This window comes from Oncorhynchus gorbuscha, linkage group LG05 (genome assembly GCF_021184085.1).
Source record: "Oncorhynchus gorbuscha isolate QuinsamMale2020 ecotype Even-year linkage group LG05, OgorEven_v1.0, whole genome shotgun sequence".
Lineage (NCBI taxonomy): Eukaryota > Metazoa > Chordata > Actinopteri > Salmoniformes > Salmonidae > Oncorhynchus > Oncorhynchus gorbuscha.
The window spans coordinates 71,126,258-71,150,985 of NC_060177.1; the positions used below are offsets into that span (position 1 = coordinate 71,126,258).

At 43.9% G+C, this 24,728-nt stretch overlaps 1 protein-coding gene across 3 annotated transcripts in view; it reads right to left on the reverse strand.

Moving 5' to 3' along the window:
* Positions 1–6,554: 6,554 nt before the first annotated feature.
* gpat2 (glycerol-3-phosphate acyltransferase 2, mitochondrial) overlaps positions 6,555–24,728 on the reverse strand; it is a 33,999-nt gene continuing 15,825 nt past the window's right edge. For 2 of the 3 annotated variants that reach the window (XM_046348688.1, XM_046348689.1), the window contains exons 8-23: positions 24,313–24,446; positions 24,082–24,181; positions 19,119–19,298; positions 16,873–16,974; positions 11,127–11,209; positions 10,517–10,635; positions 9,985–10,055; positions 9,462–9,625; positions 9,172–9,275; positions 8,885–9,069; positions 8,063–8,140; positions 7,850–7,957; positions 7,660–7,780; positions 7,404–7,472; positions 7,182–7,237; positions 6,555–7,092 (exon numbers count right to left, since the gene is read on the reverse strand). In XM_046348688.1, the coding sequence (XP_046204644.1) occupies positions 6,976–7,092; positions 7,182–7,237; positions 7,404–7,472; positions 7,660–7,780; positions 7,850–7,957; positions 8,063–8,140; positions 8,885–9,069; positions 9,172–9,275; positions 9,462–9,625; positions 9,985–10,055; positions 10,517–10,635; positions 11,127–11,209; positions 16,873–16,974; positions 19,119–19,298; positions 24,082–24,181; positions 24,313–24,446 (1,791 nt within the window). In that variant the 3' untranslated portion in view covers positions 6,555–6,975. The remainder of the gene's footprint in view (positions 7,093–7,181; positions 7,238–7,403; positions 7,473–7,659; positions 7,781–7,849; positions 7,958–8,062; positions 8,141–8,884; positions 9,070–9,171; positions 9,276–9,461; positions 9,626–9,984; positions 10,056–10,516; positions 10,636–11,126; positions 11,210–16,872; positions 16,975–19,118; positions 19,299–24,081; positions 24,182–24,312; positions 24,447–24,728) is intronic. The other variant, XM_046348690.1, reaches the window with a different exon arrangement.

A 24,728-nucleotide genomic window follows, 5' to 3' on the forward strand; every position in this document is an offset into this window, starting at 1 on the left:
TCATTATGACTCATATCACTGTTATATTTATTTGACAATAGATATACTCAGTGGTCAGTTTATTTAGGTACACCCAGCTATACTGAACAAAATTAAACGCAAAATGCAACAACTTCAAAGATTTTACTGAGTTAAATTAACTTAAAGGAAATCAGTCAATTGAAATACATTCATTAGGCCCTAACCTATGGATTTCATATGACTGGGAATACAGACAGGCAACTGTTGGTCACAGATACCTTAAAAAAAAGTAGGGGTATGGAACTGAAAACCAGTCAGTATCGGGCGTGACCACCATTTGCCTCATGCAGCGCAACACAACTCCTTCGCATAGAGTTGACCAGGCTGTTGATTGTGGCCTGTGGAATGTTGTCCCACTCTTTAATGGCTGTGTGAAGTTGCTGGATATTGGCAGGAACTGGAACACGCTGTTGTACAAGTCGATCCAGAGCATCCCGAACCGGCTCAATGGGTGACATGTCTGGTGAGTATGCAGGCCATGGAAGAACTGGGACATTTTCTGCTTCCAGGAATTGTGTACAGGTCCTTGTGACGTGGGGCCGTGCATTATCATGTTGAAACATTAGGTGATGGCGACGGATGAATGGCAGGACAATGGGCCTCAGGATCTTGTCACAGTATCTCTAGGCAATCAAAAATTGCCATCAATAAAATGTTTGTTGTCCGCAGCTTATGCCTGCCCATACCATAACCTCACCGCCACCCCTCTGTTCACAACGTTGACATCAGCATACCGCTTGCCCACACATGAACCCTCCAGGACACCTACAACACCAGATGTCACAGGAAGGCCCAAAAGATCAAGGACAACAACCATCTGAGCCACTGCCTGTTCACCCCGCTATCATCCAGAAGGCGAGATCAGTACAGGTACGTCAAAACTGGGACCGAGAGACTGAAAAACAGCTTTTATCTCAAGGCCAGACTGTTAAATAGCCATCACTAGCAGAGGCTGCTGCCCTATATAAACTCAACAAAAAAAGAAACGTCCCTTTTTCAGGACCCTGTCTTTCAAAGATAATTAGTAAATATCCAAATAACTTAACAGATCTTCATTGTAAAGGGTTTATACAGTTTCCCATGCTTGTTCAATGAAGCATAAACAATGAATGAACATGCACCTGTGGAACAGTCGTTAAGACACTAACAGATTGCAGATAATTACCTACTAAGGTCACAGTTCTGGAAACTCAGGACACTAAAGAGGCCTTTCTACTGACTCTGAAAAACACCAAAAGAAAGATGCCCAGAGTCCCTGCTCATCTGCGTGAATGTGCCTTAGGCATGCTGCAAAGAGGCATGCAGATGTGGCCAGGGCAATAAATTGCAATGTCTGTACTGTGAGACGCCTAAGACAGCGCTACAGGGAGACAGGACGGACAGCTGATTGTCCTCGCAGTGGCAGACCACGTGTAACATCTGCACAGGATCGGTACATCCGAACATCACACCTGCGGGACAGGTACAGGATGGCGACAACAACTACTGCCCGAGTTACACCAGGAACGCACAATCCCTCCATCAGTGCTCAGACTGTCCGCAATAGGCTGAGGGAGGCTGGACTGAGGGCTTGTAGGCCTGTTGTAGGCAGGTCCTCAACAGACATCACCGGCAACAACGTCACCTATGGGCACAAACTCACAGTCGCTGGACCAGACAGGACTGGCAAAAAGTGCTCTTCACTGACGAGTTAAGGTTATGTCTCACCAGGGGTGATGGTCGGATTCGCGTTTATCTTTGAAGGAATGAGCGTTACACCGAGTCCTGTACTCTGGAGCGGGATCGATTTGGAGGTGGAGGATCCGTCATGGTCTGGGGCGATGTGTCACAGCATCAGACTGAGCTTGTTGTCATTGCAGGAAATCTCAACGCTGTGCGTTACAGGGAAGACATCCTTCTCCCTCATGTGGTACCCTTCCTGCAGGCTCATCCTGACATGACCCTCTAACATATCAATGTCACCAGCCATACTGCTTGTTCTGTGCGTGATTTCCTGCAAGACAGGAATGCCAGTGTTCTGCCATTGGCCAGCGAAGAGCCTGGATCTCAATCCCATTGAGCACATCTGGGATCTGTTGGATCGGAGGGTGAGGGCTACGGCAAGGGCCTTGGTGGAAGAGTGGGGTAACATCTCACAGCAAGAACTGGCAAATCTGGTGCAGTCCATGAGGAGGAGATGCATTGCAGTACTTAATGCAGCTGATGGCCACACCAGATACTGACTGTTACTTTTGACCCCCCTTTGTTCAGGGACACATTATTCCATTTCTGTTAGTCACATATCTGTGGAACATGTTCAGTTTACGTCTCAGTTGTTGAATCTTGTTATGTTCATACAACTATTTACACATGTTAAGTTTGCTGAAAATAAATGCAGTGAGGACATTTATTTTTTTGCTGAGTTTATAGACTTGGAATCACTGGCCACTTTAATAAATGGAACACCAGTGACTTTATTAATGTTAACATATTTTGCCTTACCCATCTCATATGTATATATTGTATTCTATCCTATTCTACTGTCTTAGTCTATTCCGCTCTGACATTGCTCGCCCAAATATTTATATATTCTTAATTCCATTCCTTGACTTTAGATGTGTGTATTGTTGTGAAATTGTTAGATATTACTGCACTGTTAGAGCTAGAAACACAAGCATGTTTTTACTACACCCGTTTATAACATCTGCTAAACACATGTATGACATATACAATTTGATTTGACATGCTGTCTGTCATCTGCCCGGTAGTCAAAACCGGGATTCATTCGTGAAGAGCACACTTCTCAAGCGTGTCAGTGGCAATTGAAGGTGAGCATTTGCCCACTAAAGTCAGTTATGACGCAAAACTGCAGTCCTGTCAAGACCCTGGTGAGGATGACAAGTACACAGATGAGCTTACCTGAGGTTTGACAGTTTGTGCAGAAATTATTTGGTTGCGCAAACCCCCAGTTTCATCAGCTGTTCGGGTGGCTGGTCTCAGATGATACTGCAGGTGAAGAAGCCAGAAGTGGAGGCCCTCGGCTGGCGTGGTAATACGTGGTCTGAGGTTGTGAGATCGGTTGGACATACTGCCAAATTCTCTAAAACAACGTTAGAGGTGGCTTATGGTATAGAAATGCACATTTCATTTTCTAGAAACAGCACTGGTGGACATTCCTGCAGTTAGCATGCCCCCACAAAACTTGAGACAACTGTGGCATTGTGTTGTGTGACTGCACATTTTAGATGCCTTTTATTGTACCCAGCACAAGGTGCCCCTGTGTAATGATAATGCTGTTCATTCAGCTTCTTGACATGCCGCACCTATCAGGTGGATGGATAATCTTGGCAAAGGAAAATGCTCACTAACAGGGAGGGAAACAAATTTGTGCACAAAACTTGAGATACGCTTTTTGTGCTGATGGATAATTTCTGGGATTTTTTATTTCAACTCATGAAACATGGGACCAACACTTTCTATATGTCGCGTTTTATTTATGATCAGTGCAGTACTGGGTTGAACCCCCCCATTGCCTCCAGAACAGACAGAATTCTTCAGGGCATGGATTCTACTTTATATAGCAAGGCACAGTCACATGATTCACTGTCTGTAGATGTGAACCATTTTCATGAATGGGGTGGTGTACCTAATAAAACAGACAACTGAGTGTATGAGGTTAGTTGTGGGCACAGATAAGATTCCAGTGTGTGCAGGAATAGCAGCTGCTTACCATGAGGCAGTGTGGCAGCTGGAAAGGTATTGCTCTGAGTCAGCTGTTGTGGGCAGCCCATCTTCTCTGTATGGAGATGGTGGCTTTGGTCTCCATGATTCAATCAGACATATGTATGACCTTGGAAATATTAAATATCTGGGTCCACTGCAGCTCAATGCTCTACGGTAGATACATATTCTGTATTGGAAACATTATACCTGGTTAGTCTCACCAACAGACAGTGGCCTCTCCTGTGGCACTTACACAAACACAAGTGTTTACTGTGTCAAACACACCCCAGAGATACCCACTTAATCTAAATGCAAAGTGCGAGACCGAAAGAGAGAGCTGAAGGCTATTGATTATTCAAGGGCAATAGAGGTAAAATGCACAGCCAGCCTGTCACATCCCTGATTACAAATGCTGCCATTTGTTCAGACCAACACAAGGTGGTAGTAGTGTGTCATAAAATGTCTTCTGACATTCAGACAACGGTATCTTATCTCTGCCATCTCTTGAAATAGTCTGCATGCTATATTGTTGCCTTACAAGACAACTGATTTGACTTATTTCCATCTGTTCAAATGTTTCTTGCACATGTTGTCTTCTACAGTATGTAATGGTGAATTATTTGACCTCAACTCATCTTCCCATGTTTTTGCTCTGTCCAGCCACTCTTCTCCCAGGTTAAGTATTGATTGCTCTCTCTTTGTTAATCAGTGACCCCCCCCCCATCATCCCCTGGTTGTTCATGCTCTCCTGGGCTCTGATTCAGCACATCAAGACAGATATAAAATATACTGTCTAGAACAGCGATGTTAGAAACGCACTACCCGGAACAAGCATGGTAGAAATACACTGCCTACAACCAACAGGGTACACTGCCTAGAACAGGCATGCTAGAAATATTATATATATATTTATATTTATTTATTTATTATCAGTCAAACTTTTGAACACACTCATTCAAGGGTTTTTCTTTATTTCTACATTGTAGAATAATAGTGAAGACAGCAAATCTCTGAAATAACATGTAGTAAAATTAAAATCTATTTTAGATTCTTCAAATAGCCACCCTTTCTTTGCCTTAATGATTGCCAAGAGTGTGCAAAGCTTTCGCTTAACCAACTTCACCTGGAACAGTCTTGAAGGAGTTCCCACACATGCTCAGCACTTGTTAGCTGCTTTTTCTTCACTCTGCGGTCCAACTCATCCCAAACCATCTCAATTGTGTTGAGGTTGGGTGATTGTGGAGGCCAGGTCATCTGATGCAAAACTCAATCAATCTCCTTCTTGGTCAAATAGCCCTTACACAACCTGGAGGTGTGTTGGGTCATTGTCCTGTTGAAAAACAAATGGTCCCACTAAGCCCAAACCAGATGGGATGGCGTGTCGCTGCAGAATGTGTGCCTTGAATTCAAAATAAATCACTGACAGTGTTACCATCAAAGCACCCCCACACCACTCCTCCATGCTTCACGATGAGAACCACACATGCGGAGATAATCCATTCACATACTCTGAGTCTCACAAAGACACGGCGGTTGGAACCAAAAATCTCCAATTTGGACTCATCAGACCAGATTTCCACCAATCTAATGTCCATTGGTCGTGTTTCTATGCCCAATTAAGTCTCTTCTTCTTATTGGTATCCTTTAGTAGTGGTTTATTTGCAGCAATTCGACCATGAAAGCCTGATTCATGCAGTCTCCTCTGAACAGTTGATGTGTCTGTTACTTGAACGCTGTGTAGCATTTATTTGGGCTGCAATCTGAGGTGCAGTTAACTCTAATGAACTTATCCTCTGCAGCAGAGATAACTCGGGGTCTTCCTTTCCTCATGAGAGCCAGTTTCATCATAGTGCTTGATGGTTTTTGTGACTGCACTTGAAGAAACGTTCAAAGTTCTTGATATTTTCTGTACTGACTGACCTTCATGTCTTAAAGTAATGATGGACTGTCATTTCTTATCGCTTATTTGAGCTGTTCTTGACATAATATGGACTTGGTCTTTCCCAAATAGGACTCTCTTCTGTATACCACCCCTACCTTGTCACAACACAACTGACTGGCTGAAATGCATTAAGGAAAGAAATTCCATAAATTAACTTAAGGTACACCTGTTAAATGAAATGCATTCCAGGTGACTACCTCATGAAGCTGGTTGAGAATGCCAAGAGTGTGCAAAGCTGTCATCAAGGCAAAATATATTTTGATTTGTTTAACACTTTTTTGGTTACTACATGATTCCATGTGTTATTTCATAGTTGATGTCTTCACTATTATTCTACAATGTAGAAAATAGTAAAAATAAAGAAAAACCCTTGAATGAGTAGGTGTGTCCAAACTTTTGATTGGTACTGTATATGTTCTTAATTTTCATTGGACATAAAAAACATTAACATTTTGGGAAATCTGTTCTAAAGTATTTCCATGCATAACAGTGATCATATAGAAATGTAAGCAAGGTTTGAAGTTATTTAGTTTCATTTATTATATCTGTTTGCTAGTTTAGGGTTGGAGTAAAAACCTATACGATGGTAGCTCTCCAGAAATAGGGTTGGAGAGCCCTGGCCTAGAACAGTTATAGTTATACACTGCCAATAACAGGAATGATAGAAATACACTGCCTAGACTTGATAAGACTCAAGAGTTCTAATCTAAACTGACCTCTGTTCCATAAACCATTGTTAATTATGTGAACACTTGGCAAACAATAAACTGAATGGCTGCCCACACATTAGTTTTATAGGGATTGTTCTCAATCATTATGACCCTTATCACTTCTAATGGAGTGTGGTGCTTCAGGTTTGTGAGAGCAGAGCAATGATGGATTCAGAAAATAAAAACATTTCTAGGTTTAATAACATAAACGTAACAAATAGCATCATATGAAAAAAATCTTGCTAGACACTTTCCACTGAGCTATTCTGCATCATTAACACTAGAAACACACATCTTCTCTCAATTTCTCTGGTGTGTCCAAAAATGTGAACTGTTCCAAGCCAAGTTATCACTATACATATTTAGCCAAAGGCAACATCTAAACTGAAACAAGACTGCAAAGTCTTTTACTAAACTGAAACACGCATTGAGATTAAACAAAAAAATTGCCCGATGAGAACAGTAAAATGTAAACTTAATTCCAACGACTTGATCATGTAAACACATGAAAGTCAATAAGAGCAGGCTAAGCATTAGAGCTTCACTATATAGACTTTACTCCCATTCACTGATTGGTCGTTCTCTTGTGGTGTGTGTGTGTTAGTCATAGAGGAACTGGGATACAAAGCTGTGGAGTTTCTGTCTGTTGTCTGTCTGTTGGAAGAGTGGACTGACTCCCAGGAAAACACATCCTCTCTGCTGATCCTCAACCAGCACCTGACACACAAACACTATTTAGATACACGTGCAAGGACCAGTGAGTCACTGATCAAATGTTCATCATATACAGAGTGACTGCTTCTCACCCCCAGGTCTGTCAGCGTCCTGACTGTCACACGTGCCACCTCCTCTGAGCAGCTCTCTGTGACACACACACACAACAAACCAGTGTTTGTGAAAGGTGAGTCATGTGCGTAACCTCCAGACATAAAAGCTGGTTAATAAAGAGGAGATTTTCATTAGGCAAATGTTTGAAGTATGGGTATTAAGCATTCTGTGTGTATGTCATTTTGTAATTCCAGTCTCACCATAGTGTCCCCTGTCCCTCTGGGCGGTGTCACACAGGTGGGAGTGTATCTGGCCCAAACAGACAGCCTCTGCAGGGTGAGACACACAGCTACTCAGAGGAGTTCCACACACACACACACACACACACACACACACACACACACACACACACACACACACACACACACACACACACACACACACACACACACACACACACACACACACACACACACACACACACACACACACACACACACACACACACACACACACCTGGTAGCGGAGTGTCTAGGAGGTCTAAACCCTCTGTAGCCCAGCACAGGGCCCTCAGGTAGCCAGCCATCAGACTGCACAGGAAGAAAAGCAGTTCTGGACACTGGCTGGGCTGGCTCAACTACAAAGAGAATGAGAGAGAGAGATTTTAGTCACTGAGTTGTGTTGATTAGTAGTTCTGTGTGTGTACCTTGAAGGAGCGTGCCTCTCCTTCTTCACAGTCAGAATGGTCGTCTGAAGCACTCCAAGTCAGAGCATCCTTCCTCCAGAAATCACAGATCGGCGTATCGCTAGGAACCTACAAAACACACACACGATATAAATGACATAAGCCCAATCACTGGGTTGAAATGGTGAAAGTGTGTTGTGAGAGATGTACGTTTGTGTGTGATGCACTTTTAACCTCTTCCATCACAAGGATGCCACAGCGCACCAGTGTGTCCACTGCATCCAGAGCAAAGCCATGAGATGACTGACATGGCTATAGAGAAAGAAAGACAGAAAAATGGGGCAAGTCAGAGCATTATCTGTGCATATTTCGTTGCTATTGGTGGACAGACAGGCAGTTATCAGTCAATGTGGAAACACAGATGGGTAGGGGGGGTGAGGAAACACAGATGTGTGGGGGTTTGAGGAAACACAGATGGGTAGGGGGGTTGAGGAAACACAGATGGGTAGGGGGGTTTGAGGAAACACAGGAAGGTAGGGGGGTTGAGGAAACACAGGATGGGTAGGGGGGTTGAGGAAACACAGATGGGTAGGGGGGTTGAGGAAACACAGCAGGGTGGGGGGGGTTGAGGAAACACAGATGGGTAGGGGGGTGAGGAAACACAGATGGGTAGGGGGTGAGGAAACACAGATGGGCGGGGGGGGGGAAGAGTGTGAGTCAGAAGTAAAAACTGATGCAATCAGACAAAGGAGAGAGCGAGAAGGAGAGAGGGAGGGAGCGAGAGAGAGAAAGGCCCAGTATTTATGTCTTTGATTAAAAGCCTTTGAGGACAGAGAGTTCGAGAGCACACACTCCATACACAATCTCTCGCACTCTCAGAGCTAGATGAATGGCTGTGCTGCTCCATTAAACATTCATTGAATAAGACACACACACACACACCCAGTCCATTGTGTGTCTAGTATAGTATTTCCAGGCACAGTAGGTATGTGTGTGTGAATGTGTACTATTCACAGGTATTGTTCACAAGGGGGCATTGTGTGTGTACGTACTCACAGGTATATACCCCGGGGGCAGTAAGTGTGTGAGTTGCAGGGCTCTCTCAGTCAGTTCATCCTGACACAGTGCAACGTCAAACTCCATTTCCCCTCTGACCTCGTCACCTTTAATCTCTTCACCCTTGATCCTGCTGCTGCCCCCACAGCCTGCCACCTCACACAGCATGGCAGACACCGCACATGCTGCACACACACAGTCAATTGTAGGAAAAACAAAAAGAGTCATAAATAATACAACTAATCAATGAAGATTGTGAATGTGGTAATGAATTTGCACAGACGTACCTCCGACGGCCTCATGGATGAAGGTGTGTGTGAGTATCTGGGAATGGCGGGAAAGAGAGAGAGTGGCGGAGAGAGAGGGGTGGGGAGCGATGAGGGGATCAGACCTAGAAGGGAGGGAGAGAAATGGTTGGTATTCCCTCTCCGTCTCTCTCTCACACACACACACACACACACACACACACACACACACACACACACACACACACACACACACACACACACACACACACACACACACACACACACACACACACACACACACACACACACACACACACACACACACACACCTGTCTTTGGGATGGGCAGCGAGGGATAGGTGAGGGGTGAGGAGGGTGAGGGAGTGGTAGACCACCCCAACCAGACTCCCCCCAAAGCCCACATCTCTGTTCCTGAACAATATCTCCTCCAGCAGCCAGGCCACGTCACGACACAACACAGACAGACAGACACCCTGGATGGAGGGTGGGGGTGGAGAGAGAGAAAATGAGGTGAGAGTAGAAAGTCAGCATCAGCGACTCTAATAACGTCTATAAACGCAAACAATAAGAAGCAAAGCAGAAAAACACGGGACTCCAGTACTTAACCCCCCAGGCTGAGTTTATGGTCATAGATGGTGTGTGTTCCCTGTGATATCACCACAGGGCTGGCAGGAGAATAGTTCACACACACACACACACACACACACACACACACACACACACACACACACACACACACACACACACACACACACACACACACACACACACACACACACACACACACACACACACACACACACACACACACACACACACACACACACACTACCTTGCGGTGTTTGTGCAGTAGAAGACAGGAGACCAGGCTAGTGGACATCACAGCCATGCAGGACATAGTGGCTAAAAATAGGAAAAACACCAGGTATATTACATGTTAATAGACTGGAACTGGCATTATGACATGTCAAAGAGATGGAGACAGAGGGTGTGAGAGAGAGAGAGGGGGGTTGGACAGTGATGTAGTGTCAAAGATATTATGGAAACTCCAGACTAGTACAGTATAGCTGATCTGGTCCTTTCTGATGTACAAGGGGGAAATCAAGAAGAGTCTAGGGGTTAGGACTAGGGCTTGATTTAGGATGGCAATAGACTCACAGTAGATGAAGGGCAGGGTGGGGGTGTGTGCGTGTGCTTATGTATGCATCTCTGTGTGTGTGTGTGTGTGTGAAGGGCAGGGTGGGGGTGTGTGCGTGTGCTTATGTATGCATCTCTGTGTGTGTGTGTGTGTGTGTGTGTGTGTGTGTGTGTGTGTGTGTGTGTGTGTGTGTGTGTGTGTGTGTGTGTGTGTGTGTGTAACTCACAGTAGGTGAGGTGCAGGGTGAGGGCAATGCTGAGGTCTCTCTCCGATTGGCAGAGCTCAGGCAAATAATGAGGGGGCAGGATCCATGACATCGTCCTCTGGCCAAATATCGCATCAGACCTGGAGGAAGGGCAAGGGCGCGCACAAACATATCAGCCTGAAGACCTTTCACTAAATCAGCTCCTTCAAAACAGGAAATGATCTCAATTAGCGATGCCAGATAGACAACAGGAAGCATAAAACCTAGAGAGTAGAGGGTGTTTGAGCATCAGTTACGCACTTTGAATGAGTGTGTTTTTGTGAGTCAGATCAAAAGTGTGTGTATATCCCACCAGGTTCCCAGCTTGGTTTGACCAGCTCTCCTGTTCACTGCTGTGTGTTAACTATTTGAGCTGTGAACAATAGACTTTAAACAGACCTAATAAACCAAGTAAAGCCAGACAGATTGACTCAACAAACTCTTTCTCCATCCATCTTCAGTCCCCACTGCTGATACCCCCTTTCAACTCTCTCCTTTTCCCATCGTCCTCTCTCCTCCTCTGAGTTTCATAAGAAGTGAGGACTGAACAGCAAATATTGAGATAAGATGTGACGCAAGCGCAGGCACACACCTGTTGTGTAGAATGGTAGGGAGCAGGAGATCTTGTAGAGGGCGCCCTCCATCCACACGACACTTCCCTGTGTCACACATCTCCTACGCACACACACACACACACACAGCAGAGAGAAAAGTCACACTCAGTAACAACTAGGGCTGTTACGGTGACCGCATTACTACCACAACGGTGGTCACGAGTCATGACGGCAGTCAAATTCCACCTGGGTAATTAGGCTTCTCCAAGCTCTGATGCTGCTGATGGTCATTAGTAGCCCACCAAACTTGCTAACTGCCTGGTACTCGGCACTCCACTGTCCCTCTAAACACTCTGACGTCAATGCAAATGTAATCACAAATCGAATCAAACACTTTGAGAGCCCATGAGCTCATGTTGAGCAACATTTCTATAGGCTATGCAATTGCGCAAGAAAACAGAGTGATGGCCTCTATTAAAAAGAGGACGATCCCATCAGCTTTCTTCAGGCTAGGCTTACTTTATTTATCAACTTTCCTAATATTTAGCACATTGCTTCTCTTTACAACAGGAGTAGAGCCTACCCGACTGGTGTGAAAATAAACCAATGGAAAAGTGTCCTCCATTTGCTATTTAAGTGCATAGATGACATGCATTTTTCCTGATGCCCCGTTTCAAGACAGGTGCATGATAATGGTTCATTTTAAATCTAAACTAATTCCACACATATACAGTGGGGCAAAAAAGTATTTAGTCAGCCACCAATTGTGCAAGTTCTCCCACTTAAAAAGATGAGAGGCCTGTAACTGGCAAACATATGCAGTGCGTGAGTGTCAAGTTTGGGGGAAAATAATTTACCATAATAATTCACCTTTATAATAAAATTATTTAATGCATCATCGCATCTGTGGTCACTTTTGAGAATGGTGTTTTCCTGCTAATGGAACATTTGCGCTTATAGCCTACTGCCATTTGCACATTGCTGTGCTTATAATGTGAAGAAATAGCCTAATAGTTTAACAACATTTGAAGCTAAATGTTCTCATCTGTTTTGTCAGGCTCATTGCTTAAAACAGTTTTTTTGATGCTAGTGGTTGTATTAATTTGGGATCTAGGGCATTCCGGGCTATGTTTGGAATATTTATTTCTCGCACGGAATAGGTGAACTTTTGTACTATGGGGATAGTATATAGACTAGTGCTTTTTCTGTTTGTTACGCCTACTCATCTTGTTGGTTGACAAAAAGTAAATGTGGACAGTTCTTCCAATATGCGCCTCGGAATTGGATAAGGACGTGCACAGTTCTGACCCCGATGTGTCGTTCTTCACTTGTAGCCTGTGAGAAAGACATGTACCACGTGACTGAGAGCCATACGAGTGAGATGCTTCGGCACGCAGCCGGGAGAAGGGAATCATAATTATTATATTCAGCCCAAGGGCACAGATGTTTTTCGTGGGCATTACGGCCACAAAGGGGATGCAGCCAGGAAATTTGAGGCATTATCAAATGCTTGTCAAATTGTGAATGAGAGACTGATGAATGTGTACAGCCTAATCAGAACTCGTGCCTTTTTTTCAAAACATCATTAGAGTCGCACCATGCAGGCTTGGAAGGTATAAAATTGAAACCTTGTCATGACGTTGCCCTGTTGGGTGAGGTTTATGACCCCCCATAAATACATTTCCCCCTTTTCTCTCCACTCTACAGAATGGACTCTTGGAAAGCCATTTGTTAACAGAGAGAGTATGGCAACATCAAAAGGTTGAGGAATGGAACAATATTTCCCTTTCTCAACCAGTTGAAAGTGTCCGTTGGTACTTAAAGAATATGATATCAGATCAGTTGGTGTCTGGGACATTATATCTGATGAAAGGACGACAAATGTCATCTTGGGACATCTACACATTCTAGTTATAAGATTCACATAGAATGGTTGTGCAATTTAAATGTTTAAATATGAAACTATTTGTGACCAGATGTAATTTTAGCTTATAAATGAGAGAAATGTTTACATAAGTAAACTATGCTCACTCAGTGGACACCCCCAAGTGAACAGACATTGGTTGAGAACTATGAAACACGACCTTCTCTCCCACAGTACAAAAGCCCGTTGACGGATGTCAATTTAGTTCCCGACAACGTGAGGACTGGTGTCCAAATGTTTAAAAGGGCGAATTTCAACGTGGAAGTGATGATCCCTACGCTGGAATGGTGAATTTCAACTAGACCAGCCAGAATAGTGCGAGCTGATTACGGCAACTTGGTATGAACTTTGAACAGTTATTCACTAAAGAAGAAGTGATACTGCAGGAAGGGTACCATATGAGGGAAGGATGTCTTTCCTGTAACGCACAGCGTTGAGATTACCTGCAATGACAGCAAGCTGAATTGGTATATGTTTTTATTTATCACACTTTTCTTTAACCATTTATGTTCTTTAATACAGGGCCGACATACCAGTTCCTTACTCTTTTCCCCTTCTACTTGCCTCTTCCATTTTTGTGGTAGTGCTGCAATTAGTTGGTTGTAATTTTGTTGTGTTAGCTGCATGTGTGACATGACTCCACCAGTCTTATTTATGATATCATTCACTAAAATACCTTTTAAAATAATTTATTCGAAAAATATATATTTTTTAAATCAATTAGTATAGCTGCACTACCTGAGCCACTTGTGTGGGTTGTAGACTCCGTCTCATGCTACCACTAGAGTGAAAGCACCGCCAGCATTCAAAAGTGACCAAAACATCAGCCAGGAAGCATAGTAACTGAGAAGGGTCTGTGGTCACCACCTGCAGAACCACTCCTTTATTGGAGGTGTCTTGCTACATTTACATTTACATTTAAGTCATTTAGCAGACGCTCTTATCCAGAGCGACTTACAAATTGGTGCATTCACCTTATGACATCCAGTGGGACAGTCACTTAACAATAGTGCATCTAAACTTAGGGGGGGGTGGGGTGAGAGGGATTACTTAACCTATCCTAGGTATTCCTTAAAGAGGTGGGGTTTCAGGTGTCTCCGGAAGGTGGTGATTGACTCCGCTGTCCTGGCGTCGTGAGGGAGTTTGTTCCACCATTGGGGGGGCCAGGGCAGCGAACAGTTTTGACTGGGCTGAGCGGGAGCTGTACTTCCTCAGTGGTAGGGAGGCGAGCAGGCCAGAGGTGGATGAACGCAGTGCCCTTGTTTGGGTGTAGGGCCTGATCAGAGCCTGGAGGTACTGAGGTGCCGTTCCCCTCACAGCTCCGTAGGCAAGCACCATGGTCTTGTAGCGGATGCGAGCTTCAACTGGAAGCCAGTGGAGAGAACGGAGGAGCGGGGTGACGTGAGAGAACTTGGGAAGGTTGAACACCAGACGGGCTGCGGCGTTCTGGATGAGTTGAAGGGGTTTAATGGCACAGGCAGGGAGCCCAGCCAACAGCGAGTTGCAGTAATCCAGACGGGAGATGACAAGTGCCTGGATTAGGACCTGCGCCGCTTCCTGTGTGAGGCAGGGTCGTACTCTGCGGATGTTGTAGAGCATGAACCTACAGGAACGGGCCACCGCCTTGATGTTAGTTGAGAACGACAGGGTGTTGTCCAGGATCACGCCAAGGTTCTTGGCGCTCTGGGAGGAGGACACAATGGAGTTGTCAACCGTGATGGCGAGATCATGGAACGGGCAGTCCTTCCCCGGGAGGAAGAGCAGCTCCGTCTTGCCGAGGTTCAGCTTGAGGTGGTGATCCGTCATCCACACTGATATGTCTGCCAGACATGCAGAGATGCGATTCGCCACCTGGTCGCCACCTTGCTAATTGCCTATAATTTCCACCTGTTGTCTATTCCATTTGCACAACAGCATGTGAAATGTATTGTCAATCAGTGTTGCTTTCTAAGTGGACAGTTTGATTTCACAGAAGTGTGATTGACTTGGAGTTGCATTGTGTTGTTTAAGTGTTCCCTTTATTTTTTTGAGCAGTGTATTTGAAGATATATAGAAAATATATGTTTTTTTTATTGTATTATTCCAATCCATAACCAGGGTAGAATTGTGTTTCATTATTTTCCTCGTCTATAAGAACTTCGTAATTTTTTAAATAGCCATGGAGTAGTTTTTGTGTCTCTGAACAGCTGGTTATCAATATATAGTTTATTGACGACGAGAGCGACTCGTTTGCCTTTTAATCTATTTTTCTTGGAAATTGGATACAGAACTTTATGCCATTCTGTAATTTCCTTCGGGAACTGGTCATTCATGCCAATTTTGGTCCCAGCAAGTTTTTTATCCAGGCTTTTAACCATTATTTTATCTTTAAATGTATCAAATTTGGCAACGATTGGGCGTTCATACCTCTGCTCTCTATGTCCGAAGTGGTGTACACATTTGAGTTCGATTTTGTCGATAGCTCCGCATGGAATCTGAAGCGCTGTAAGGAGGAACTCTAACTACAGATTCAGGAACTTCTCCTTCTTGGATACCTGTAAGTAAATTCTCTCTCATGGATCTAGTCTATGTCAACTAAGGCTTCTCTCAGAACGATGTTCACTTCAGTTTCAATCTTATGGATTGTCACTTTTAGCTTATTTGTTTCCTTCTCCAATGGTCACAGCTTTTTCATCACTCATCTTGAGGCTTGCCTTCAACTCTTTTATATCCTTACTGACTATTTTAAGTATACCCAGTTTGTCATTTATTGATTAACAGATCGGTTTCGACCTTTACCATTCCCGTTGGTGAAAATATGAAATCGTCTGTGTCTGTAGAAGAGTCACGTTTTCGTTCTGAAATCGGTTCCCCTGTCTTAACTCTGTCATATTTGTGTGTTTCTTGTTTTCTTAATATTTGTCAATAAATTTCTCTAGTCTTCAAATTTGTTTTGTGTTATTATCCAGATTGAAGGTTATCACCCACCAGATTGTGTTGTGCTAATATTTAGTCTAACTTGCCGATATTGAATATTCATATCTTGAGGTGCTCTACATAACTACGTTCAGTCCACCATTACCTGTCTCAGTCCCGCCCTCTCCTCCTACCTCTATAGCCAAGTACTTACGACAATCAGAATGAGACCGATCGAGCTGACGATTAATAATTGACTGCTATTGATATAAAAGATCTTCAGATCTTTAAGAGTGGATTCGGGAGATAACTGCTCTATATAAATGAATGCCTCCGTGGTGCCCCAGGTTATTAGTGGTTTAATTGTTGCATGGTTTAATTCAATCACGTAATCAATTAAATGTTAGGTAATCGATTTGATAAAATAGCATATCTTATCATTTAATCAGTCAGAGACACGACAAATCTTGTCTGCTAAATTGTGTAGCCCACAGCCATATGGCATAGCCTGATCAGGGCCTAACATAAGGACAACTCAGAGTATGCTATTATGTTCTTCTGAAATATACTACATTTCCTTCATTTCGTGTTTCTATAGACATGTCTAAAATAAATAACGGATTTATTGTGATAGGCTGGTGTACATGGATTTATTTTACTTTTTAAAATGTAGATGTTCCAAAGTTCTGCATCAGTGGCTTGTAGGCTGTGTGTGGAAGATGCTAAATGTGTTTTATGTTAATTAATAGTCAATTACCGTGAGACTGGCAGTTATTTGCTTGACATTCACAGGCTGACTAAATTTCATGACCGCCTCAGCCCTAGTCACAACTAGACGTCAAAAATACTAATACAAAAGTGTTTCACAATCCCTGTCTGTTGGAGAGTTAGTTTTAAGCTAAGCAGCTCAGTCCTCCATGAAGGAACAACAATAGCATACCCATCAGTTCCTGGTCCAAACATACCTTCAGAGAGAAGGGCTGGGCGAAGTGGATCCTCACACTACTTCTCTGTCGGTTGCCGCACAGCAAGGAGAACACACACCTCAGAGTAGACAGCAGACCAACCTGGGGGATATGGAATACATAAACACATTGTTATCCTCGTGGGGACCTCGAATGAATTTCCATTCAAATTCCTATTTTCCCTAATCCTAATCCCTACCATAACCCTAACCCGTAACCCTAGCCCTAATAGTAACCCTAACCCCTAAGCTTAAAATAGCCTTTATCCTCATGGGGATTTGGGAAATTCTTTGGATACTTGAGGGAACGATTAGTTAGGAGAATGGAAGTACAGACACAATAGAAGTATAGAATACATGCACATAAGCACACACAGATGAGTTATGATGATACCATTATGGGGCTCTCCCATTAAGAGGAAGATTAGGGGAGCAATAACAACAATAGGAAGGCTCTTTTAATTAACAATAGGATGACGTGTGTGTGTGTCAGATTAATAATGAACAATAAGATGTTGAGGGAACATTAGCCCACCCACAACGGAACACCTTCATCTAACCAACAAGTACAGAAGCAACACTGTGGGGGGGCTCCCGAGGGGCTTTACCGGGAAATTTAAGATTAATGTGTGTGTGTTATACAGGTAACTGTCAAAAATAATGGGAACACTCAAATAAATGAGGGATAGAGGTGTGGTTCTTGAGTTAATTCAGCATCCCATCAAGCTTAGGGTCATTTAGAAAAATGCTGGGCAGGACATTATTTCGGCTACCATGGCTATAACAACATAGGATGACAATGACCAATCCACAGGGCACGAATGGTCACTGAGGAGCATGAAAATGATGTAAAACACATGCCATGTCTGTCTCAGTCACCAGATCTCAACCCAACTGACCACTTACGGGAGATTCTGGAGCGGCGCCTGAGACAGCATTTTCCACCACCATCAACAAAACATCTCTCCCACAGTGTTCCAGACACTTGTAGAATGTATACAGTGCCTTCATTACATTACAGCCTTATTCTAAAATGGATTAAATAAAAATCCTCAGCAATCTACACAGAGTAACAAAGCGAAAACAGGTTAAGAATTTGTGTCCAAGGTACATGTAAAAAATAAACTGAAATAGCTAGGTAGACTAGTCAGGATCGAGACAAAGATGAACGGAGAAAAGTACAGAGAGATTCTTGATGAAAAGCACTCTGGAGCAGGTTAGGACCTCAGACTGGGGCACAGGTTCACCTTTCAACAGGACAACAACCCTAAGCACACAGCCAACGCAGGAGTCTCAAAGTCCTTGAGTGACCAAGCCAGAGCCCGGACTTGAACCCGATCAAACATTTCTGGAGACCTGAAAATAGCTGTGCAGCAACGCTTCCCATCCAACCTGACCGAGCTTGAGGGTCTGCAGAGAAGAATGGGAGAAACTCCCCAAATAATGATGTGCCAGGCTTGTAGAGTCAAACCCAAGAAGACTCTAGGCTGTAATCGCTGTCAAAGGTGCTTCAACAAAGTACTGAGTAAAGGGTTCGAGTAGTTATGTAAATATGATATAAGTTTAAATTTTTCATAAATTAGCAACAATTTCTAAAAATCTGTTTTTGCTTTGTCATTATGGGGTATTTTGTGTCGATTGATGATAATAATTGTTTTAATGTAACATAACAAAATGTGGAAAAGGTCAAGGGGTCAGAATACTTTCCGAAAGGCACTGTACCAAGGTGCATTGAAGTTGTTCTGGCTTGTGGTGCCCAATGCCTTGCCAACACTTTATGTTGGTGCTTCCTTTATTTTGGCAGTTACCTGTAGGCTATACACTGAGTGTACAAAACATTAGCAACACCTGCTCTTTCCATTACAGATTGACCAGGTGAATCCAGGTCACCTGTTAAATCCACGTCAATCACTGTAGATGAAGGGGAGGAGACAGGTTAAAGAAGGATTTTTAAGCCTAGAGACAATTGAGAGATGGACTGTGTATGTGTGACATTCAGAGGGTGAATGGGCAAGACGAAAGATTGAAGGGCCTTTGAACAGGGTATGTTAGTAGGTGCCAGGCACACTGGTTTGAGCGTGTCAAGAACTGCACCGCTGCTGGGTTTATCATGCTCAACAGTTTCCTGTGGGTCAACATGGGCCAGCATCCCTGTGGAATGCGTTCGACACCCTGTAGAGTCCATGCCCCAACAAATTGAAGCTGTTAGGTATTAGGTAGGTGTTCCTATTGTTGTGTATACTGTACCGGTGTGCTGGTGTTGGGAACACAGTCATAGGAGATGCCCACTGGAACCAGGTGGACGTCAGGCACCACTCCCTCTCTCACAGCCAGTCTGATGCGTGCCAACCATTGCCCTCCTCGCCAACACTCTCCTGACACACACACACTCAGTACCTGGCCTTCACACAGCAACTCACCAACCAACTACACACATAGAGAGAGGGGGTGGGGAGCAGTTGGAGAAAAACATGTTTTGGAATACAATAATCTGATAAATTACCCACCATAACGTAATGACAAACTCCAATAAGAGGGGTGGGGGACCAGAGAAGGAGAAGAGAGGATAGAGAAATAGGAGAGCTAGGAGTAGTCGATGCCTCCAGTCCAAAGCATCTGTCCCTACTGAGAGGTTGAAAAGGCAAGGATGATAAGGAAAGAGGGGATGATGAAAAGAGAAAGAGAGGTATATAGCAGGACAGACAAGTGGATTATGAATGTGTGAGATATATGTACATACATACACAGTTGAAGTCGTTAGTTTACATACACACTCAGTTTCAGAATTCATGACATTTAATCCTAGCAAAAATTCCCTGTCTTAGGTCTGTTAGGATCACAACTTGATTTTAAGAATGTGAAATGTCAGAATAATAGGAGAATGATTTGTTTCAGCTATTATTTCTTTCATCAGATTCCCAGTACATCAGAAGTTCACATGCTACCAAATGCTAATTGAATGTATTGCCTTTAAATTGTTTAACCTGGGTCAAACGTTTTGGGTAGCCTCCCACAAGCTTCCCACAATAAGTTGGGTGAAGTTTGGCTCATTCCTCCAGACAGAGCTGGTGTAACCGAGTCAGGTTTTTAGGCTTCCTTGCTCGAACGCGCTTTTTCAGTTCAGCCCACAAATTTTCTCTAGGATTGAGGTCAGGGCTTTGTGATGGCCACTCCAATACCTTGACTTTGTTGTCCTTAAGCCATTTTTCCACAACTTTGGAAGTATGCTTGGGGTCAATGTCCATTTGGAAGAACCATTTGCGACCAAACTTTAACTTCCTGCCTGACTGATGTCTTGAGATGTTGCTTCAATATATCCACATCATTTCCCTGCCTCATGATGCCATCTATCTTGTGAAGTGCACCAGTCCCACCTGCAGCAAAGCAACACAACATGATGCTGCCACCCCGTGGTTCACGGTTGGGATAGTGTTGTTCAGCTTGCAAGCATCCCCCTTTTTCCTCCAAACATAGCGATGGTCATTATGGCCAAACAGTTATTTTTTTGTTTCATCAGACCAGAGGACAATTCTCCAAAAAGTACGATCTTTCTCCCCATGTGCAGTTGCAAACCGTAGTCTGGCTTTTTTATGGCGGTTTTGGAGCAGTGGCTTCTTCCTTGCTGAGCAGCCTTTCAGGTTATGTCGATATAGGACTCGTTTTACCTTGGATATAGATACTTTTGTACCTGTTTCCTCCAGCATCTTCACAAGGTCCTTTGTTGTTTTGGGATTGATTTGCACTTTTCGCACCAAAGTACGTTCATCTCTAGGGGATAGAATGTGTCTCCTTCATGAGCGGTATGACGGCTGCGTGGTCCCATGGTGTTTATACCTGTGTACTATTGTTTGTACAGATGAACGTGGTACCTTCAGGCATTCAGGCACTTGTGGAGGTCTACAATTTGTTTCTGAGGTCTTGGCTGATTTATTTTGATTTTCCCATGATGTCAAGCGAAGAGGCACTGAGTTTGAAGGTAGGCCCTGAAATACATCCACAGGTACACCTCCAATTTATTCAAATGATGTTAATTAGCCTATCAGAAGGTTCTAAACCATGACATAATTTTCTGGTATTTTCTAAGCTGTTTAAAGGCACAGTCAACTTAGTGTATGTAAACTTCTGACCCACTGGAATTATGATACATTGAATTATAAGTGAAATAACTTGTCTGTAAAGATAAATTACTTGCATCATGCACAAAGTAGATGTCCTAACCGACTTGCCAAAACTATAGTTTGTTAACAAGAAATTTGTGGAGTGGTTGAAAAGCAAGTTTTAATGACTCCAATCTAAGTGTATGTAAACTTCCGACTTCAACTGTGTGTGTATATATTAGAGGTCGACCGATTTATCGGAATGGCCGATTAATTAGGACCGATTTCAAGTTTTCATAACAATCGAAAATCTGTATTTTTGGGCGGCGATTTTTTAAATTTTTTATTAAAAAATAAATATATACAGTGGGTCAAAAAAGTATTTAGTCAGCCACCAATTGTGCAAGTTCTCCCACTTAAAACGATGAGGCCTGTAATTTTCATCATAGGTACACTTCAACTATGACAGACAAAATGAGAAAAAAAAAATCAAGAAAATCTCATTGTAGGATTTTTAATGAATTTATTTGCAAATTATGGTGGAAAATAAGTATTTGCATGCAGAGTCAGGGTATATTCAACAGTTTGGGCAGCCCGGCTCATTGTGAACTAATTTGACAGATTTATACGTAATTATGACATAACATTGAAGGTTGTGCAATGTAACAAGAATATTTAGACTTAGGGATGCCACCCGTTAGATAAAATACAGAACGGTTCCGTATTTCACTGAAATAATAAACATTTTGTTCTCGAGATGATAGTTTCCGGGTTCGACCATATTAATGACCTAAGGCCATTTCTGGGTGTTGTTATAATTAAGTCTATGATTTGATAGAGCAGTCTGACTGAGCGATAGTAGGCAGCAGCAGGCTCGTAAGCATTCATTCAAACAGCACTTTCTTGCGTTTTGCCAGCAGCTCTTCGCAAGCACAGCGCTGTTTATGACTTCAAGCCTATCAGCCTAATGGCTGGTGTAACCGATGTGAAATGGCTAGCTAGTTAGCAGGGTGTGCGCTAATAGCGTTTCAACATCACTCGCTCTGAGACTTGGAGTAGTTATTCCCCTTGATCTGCAAGGGCCGCAGCTTTTGTGGAGTGATGGGTAATGCTGCTTGAAGTGTGGCTGTTGTGTTCCTGGTTCGTGCCCAGGTAGGGGCGAGGAGAGGGACGGAAGCTATACTGTTACACTGGCAATACTATAGTGCCTATAAGAACATCCAATAGTCAAAGTTATATGAAATACAAATGGTATGGAGAGAAATAGTCCTATAAATACTATATTAACTACAACCTAAAACCTCTTACCTTGGAATATTGAAGTCTCATGTTAAAAGGAACCACCAACTTTCATATGTTCTCAAACGTTAGCTTTTTTACATGCCACATATTGCACTTTTACTTCTCCAACACTTTGTTTTTGCATTATTTAAACCAAATTGAACATGTTTTATTATTTATTTGAGGCTAAATGGATTTTATTGAAGTATTATATTAAGTTAAAATAAGTGTTCATTCAGTATCGCTGTAATTGTCATTATTACAACAACAACAAAAAATACAACGGCTGATTGATCGGTATCTGCTTTTTTGGTCCTCCAATAATCGGTATCGGCGTTGAAAAATCATAATTGGTCGACCTCTAGTATATATACATATACATACGTGTGTGTGCGCACACACACACACACACACACACACACACACACACACACACACACACACACACACACACACACACACACACACACACACACACACACACACACACACACACACACACACACACACACACACACACACACACACAGCAGGACGGACCAGTGATACTATAGGATGAGCTGCAGTAGCTAGATGCCGCCAGAGCCTCAAATTGTGTTTTTGCTTCTCATACAGAGTGAATTAAATTACTATTGATCAGCAGAAGAGCAGCCCTGTGAAATGAACTCAATAAACTAGCAGGTCTATTAACAATGATGCACAGCCAATAGAAATACACACACAACTGCCTCCCTCCCTTTTTCCCTTACTTCCTTCTCCTCTCTCCTCTCCAGCCAACACAGATGCCACAGATTCTCTAGTGAGATTCAGACTTGCTGTTAATGGGAGTAGAACCAGAGCTGGAGTGGGATGGAGCCAGGCTGACAGTGGGGGATGGAGCCAGAGTGTGGGATGGAGATGGGGCTGACAGTGGGGGATGGAGCCAGAGTGTGGGATGGAGATGGGGCTGATAGTGGGGGATGGAGCTAGAGTGTGGGATGGAGATGGGGCTGATAGTTGGGGATGGAGTCAGAGTGTGGGATGGAGATGGGGCTGATAGTGGGGGATGGAGCCAGAGTGTGGGATGGAGATGGGGCTGACAGTGGGGGATGGAGCCAGAGTGTGGGATGGAGATGGGGCTGATAGTGGGGGATGGAGCCGGAGATGGGGCTGACAGTGGGGGATGGAGCCAGAGTGTGGGATGGAGATGGGGCTGATAGTGGGGGATGGAGCCAGAGTGTGGGATGGAGCCGGAGATGGGGCTGACAGTGGGGGATGGTGCCAGAGTGGTGGATGGAGATGGGGCTGACGGTGGGGGATGGAGCCGGAGATGGGGCTGACAGTGGGGGATGGAGCCGGAGTGGTGGATGGAGATGGGGCTGACAGTGGGGGATGGAGCCGGAGTGGTGGATGGAGATGGGGCTGACGGTGGTGGATGGAGCTGGAGTGGTGGATGGAGATGGGTCTGACAGTGGGGGATGGAGCCGGAGTGGTGGATGGAGATGGGGCTGATAGTGGGGGATGGAGCCGGAGTGGTGGATGACAGTGGGGGATGGAGCCGGAGTGGTGGATGGAGATGGGGCTGACAGTGAGGGATGGAGCTGGAGTGGTGGATGGAGATGGGGCTGACAGTGGGGGATGGAGCTGGAGTGTGGGATGGAAATGAGGCTGATAGTGGGGGACAGAGCTGGAGATGGAGCCAGGCTGAGTTCGGGTTGAAGTTCTGCCATTAGCATGCCAAGGAGTGCAATAAAGATGGCGCACGTGTGTGTGTTTTACCCTAATTCCATTTCTCCCCTTCCCCTGAAGTATGAAGGTCTCTTGAATCCACTTGTTGATGGAGACAGACTTACGGAGGTCATGACTGATGAGTAGAGGTTGTCGGTCTCTGCTTCCTGTTCTGTGATTGGATCTGGTGGGAGGAGGACAACGCCAAGTCTCTGCAGGACTGACCTATAGGAACAGGTTATACCAGTCAGGTGACAGGAAGAGTAGAGCAGCCAAACTGCCATACCAGGTTGTCTTTTTGTCAATCACTGACTGTCTGTGTGTGTGTGTGTGTGTGTGTCTGCGCACGTGCGTACCTAAACCAGTTGTTGTGTATCTGTAGGTGACAGAGTGTGTATGGCACTCTCAGGTTGTGACAGAAGAGAACCAGTGGGATGAGAGCATAGTCCACGATACTCTGAGGCACACACACATACACCAGTATCGCACCCTGGAAAACAAAACGCATTACACACATTCATTCCTCCAATCGACCTTCTACACACACACACCTACATATCTTCTTACACTCCGATCAAAATGTCTGTGTGTGCGTTCGCCAAAATTTCCTAGGGGGATTCAACCTTTATTTGAGGGGTAAAATATGCTTAAATAGCCTATAGGTACACCTAAAATATGTCATGAGTCTTGTTAAAATATGTAGAATTGCAGTAAATTAGCTTCAAAATATTTATTTTACTATGGTTATAGCGTCATTTAATAAATGTTTTAT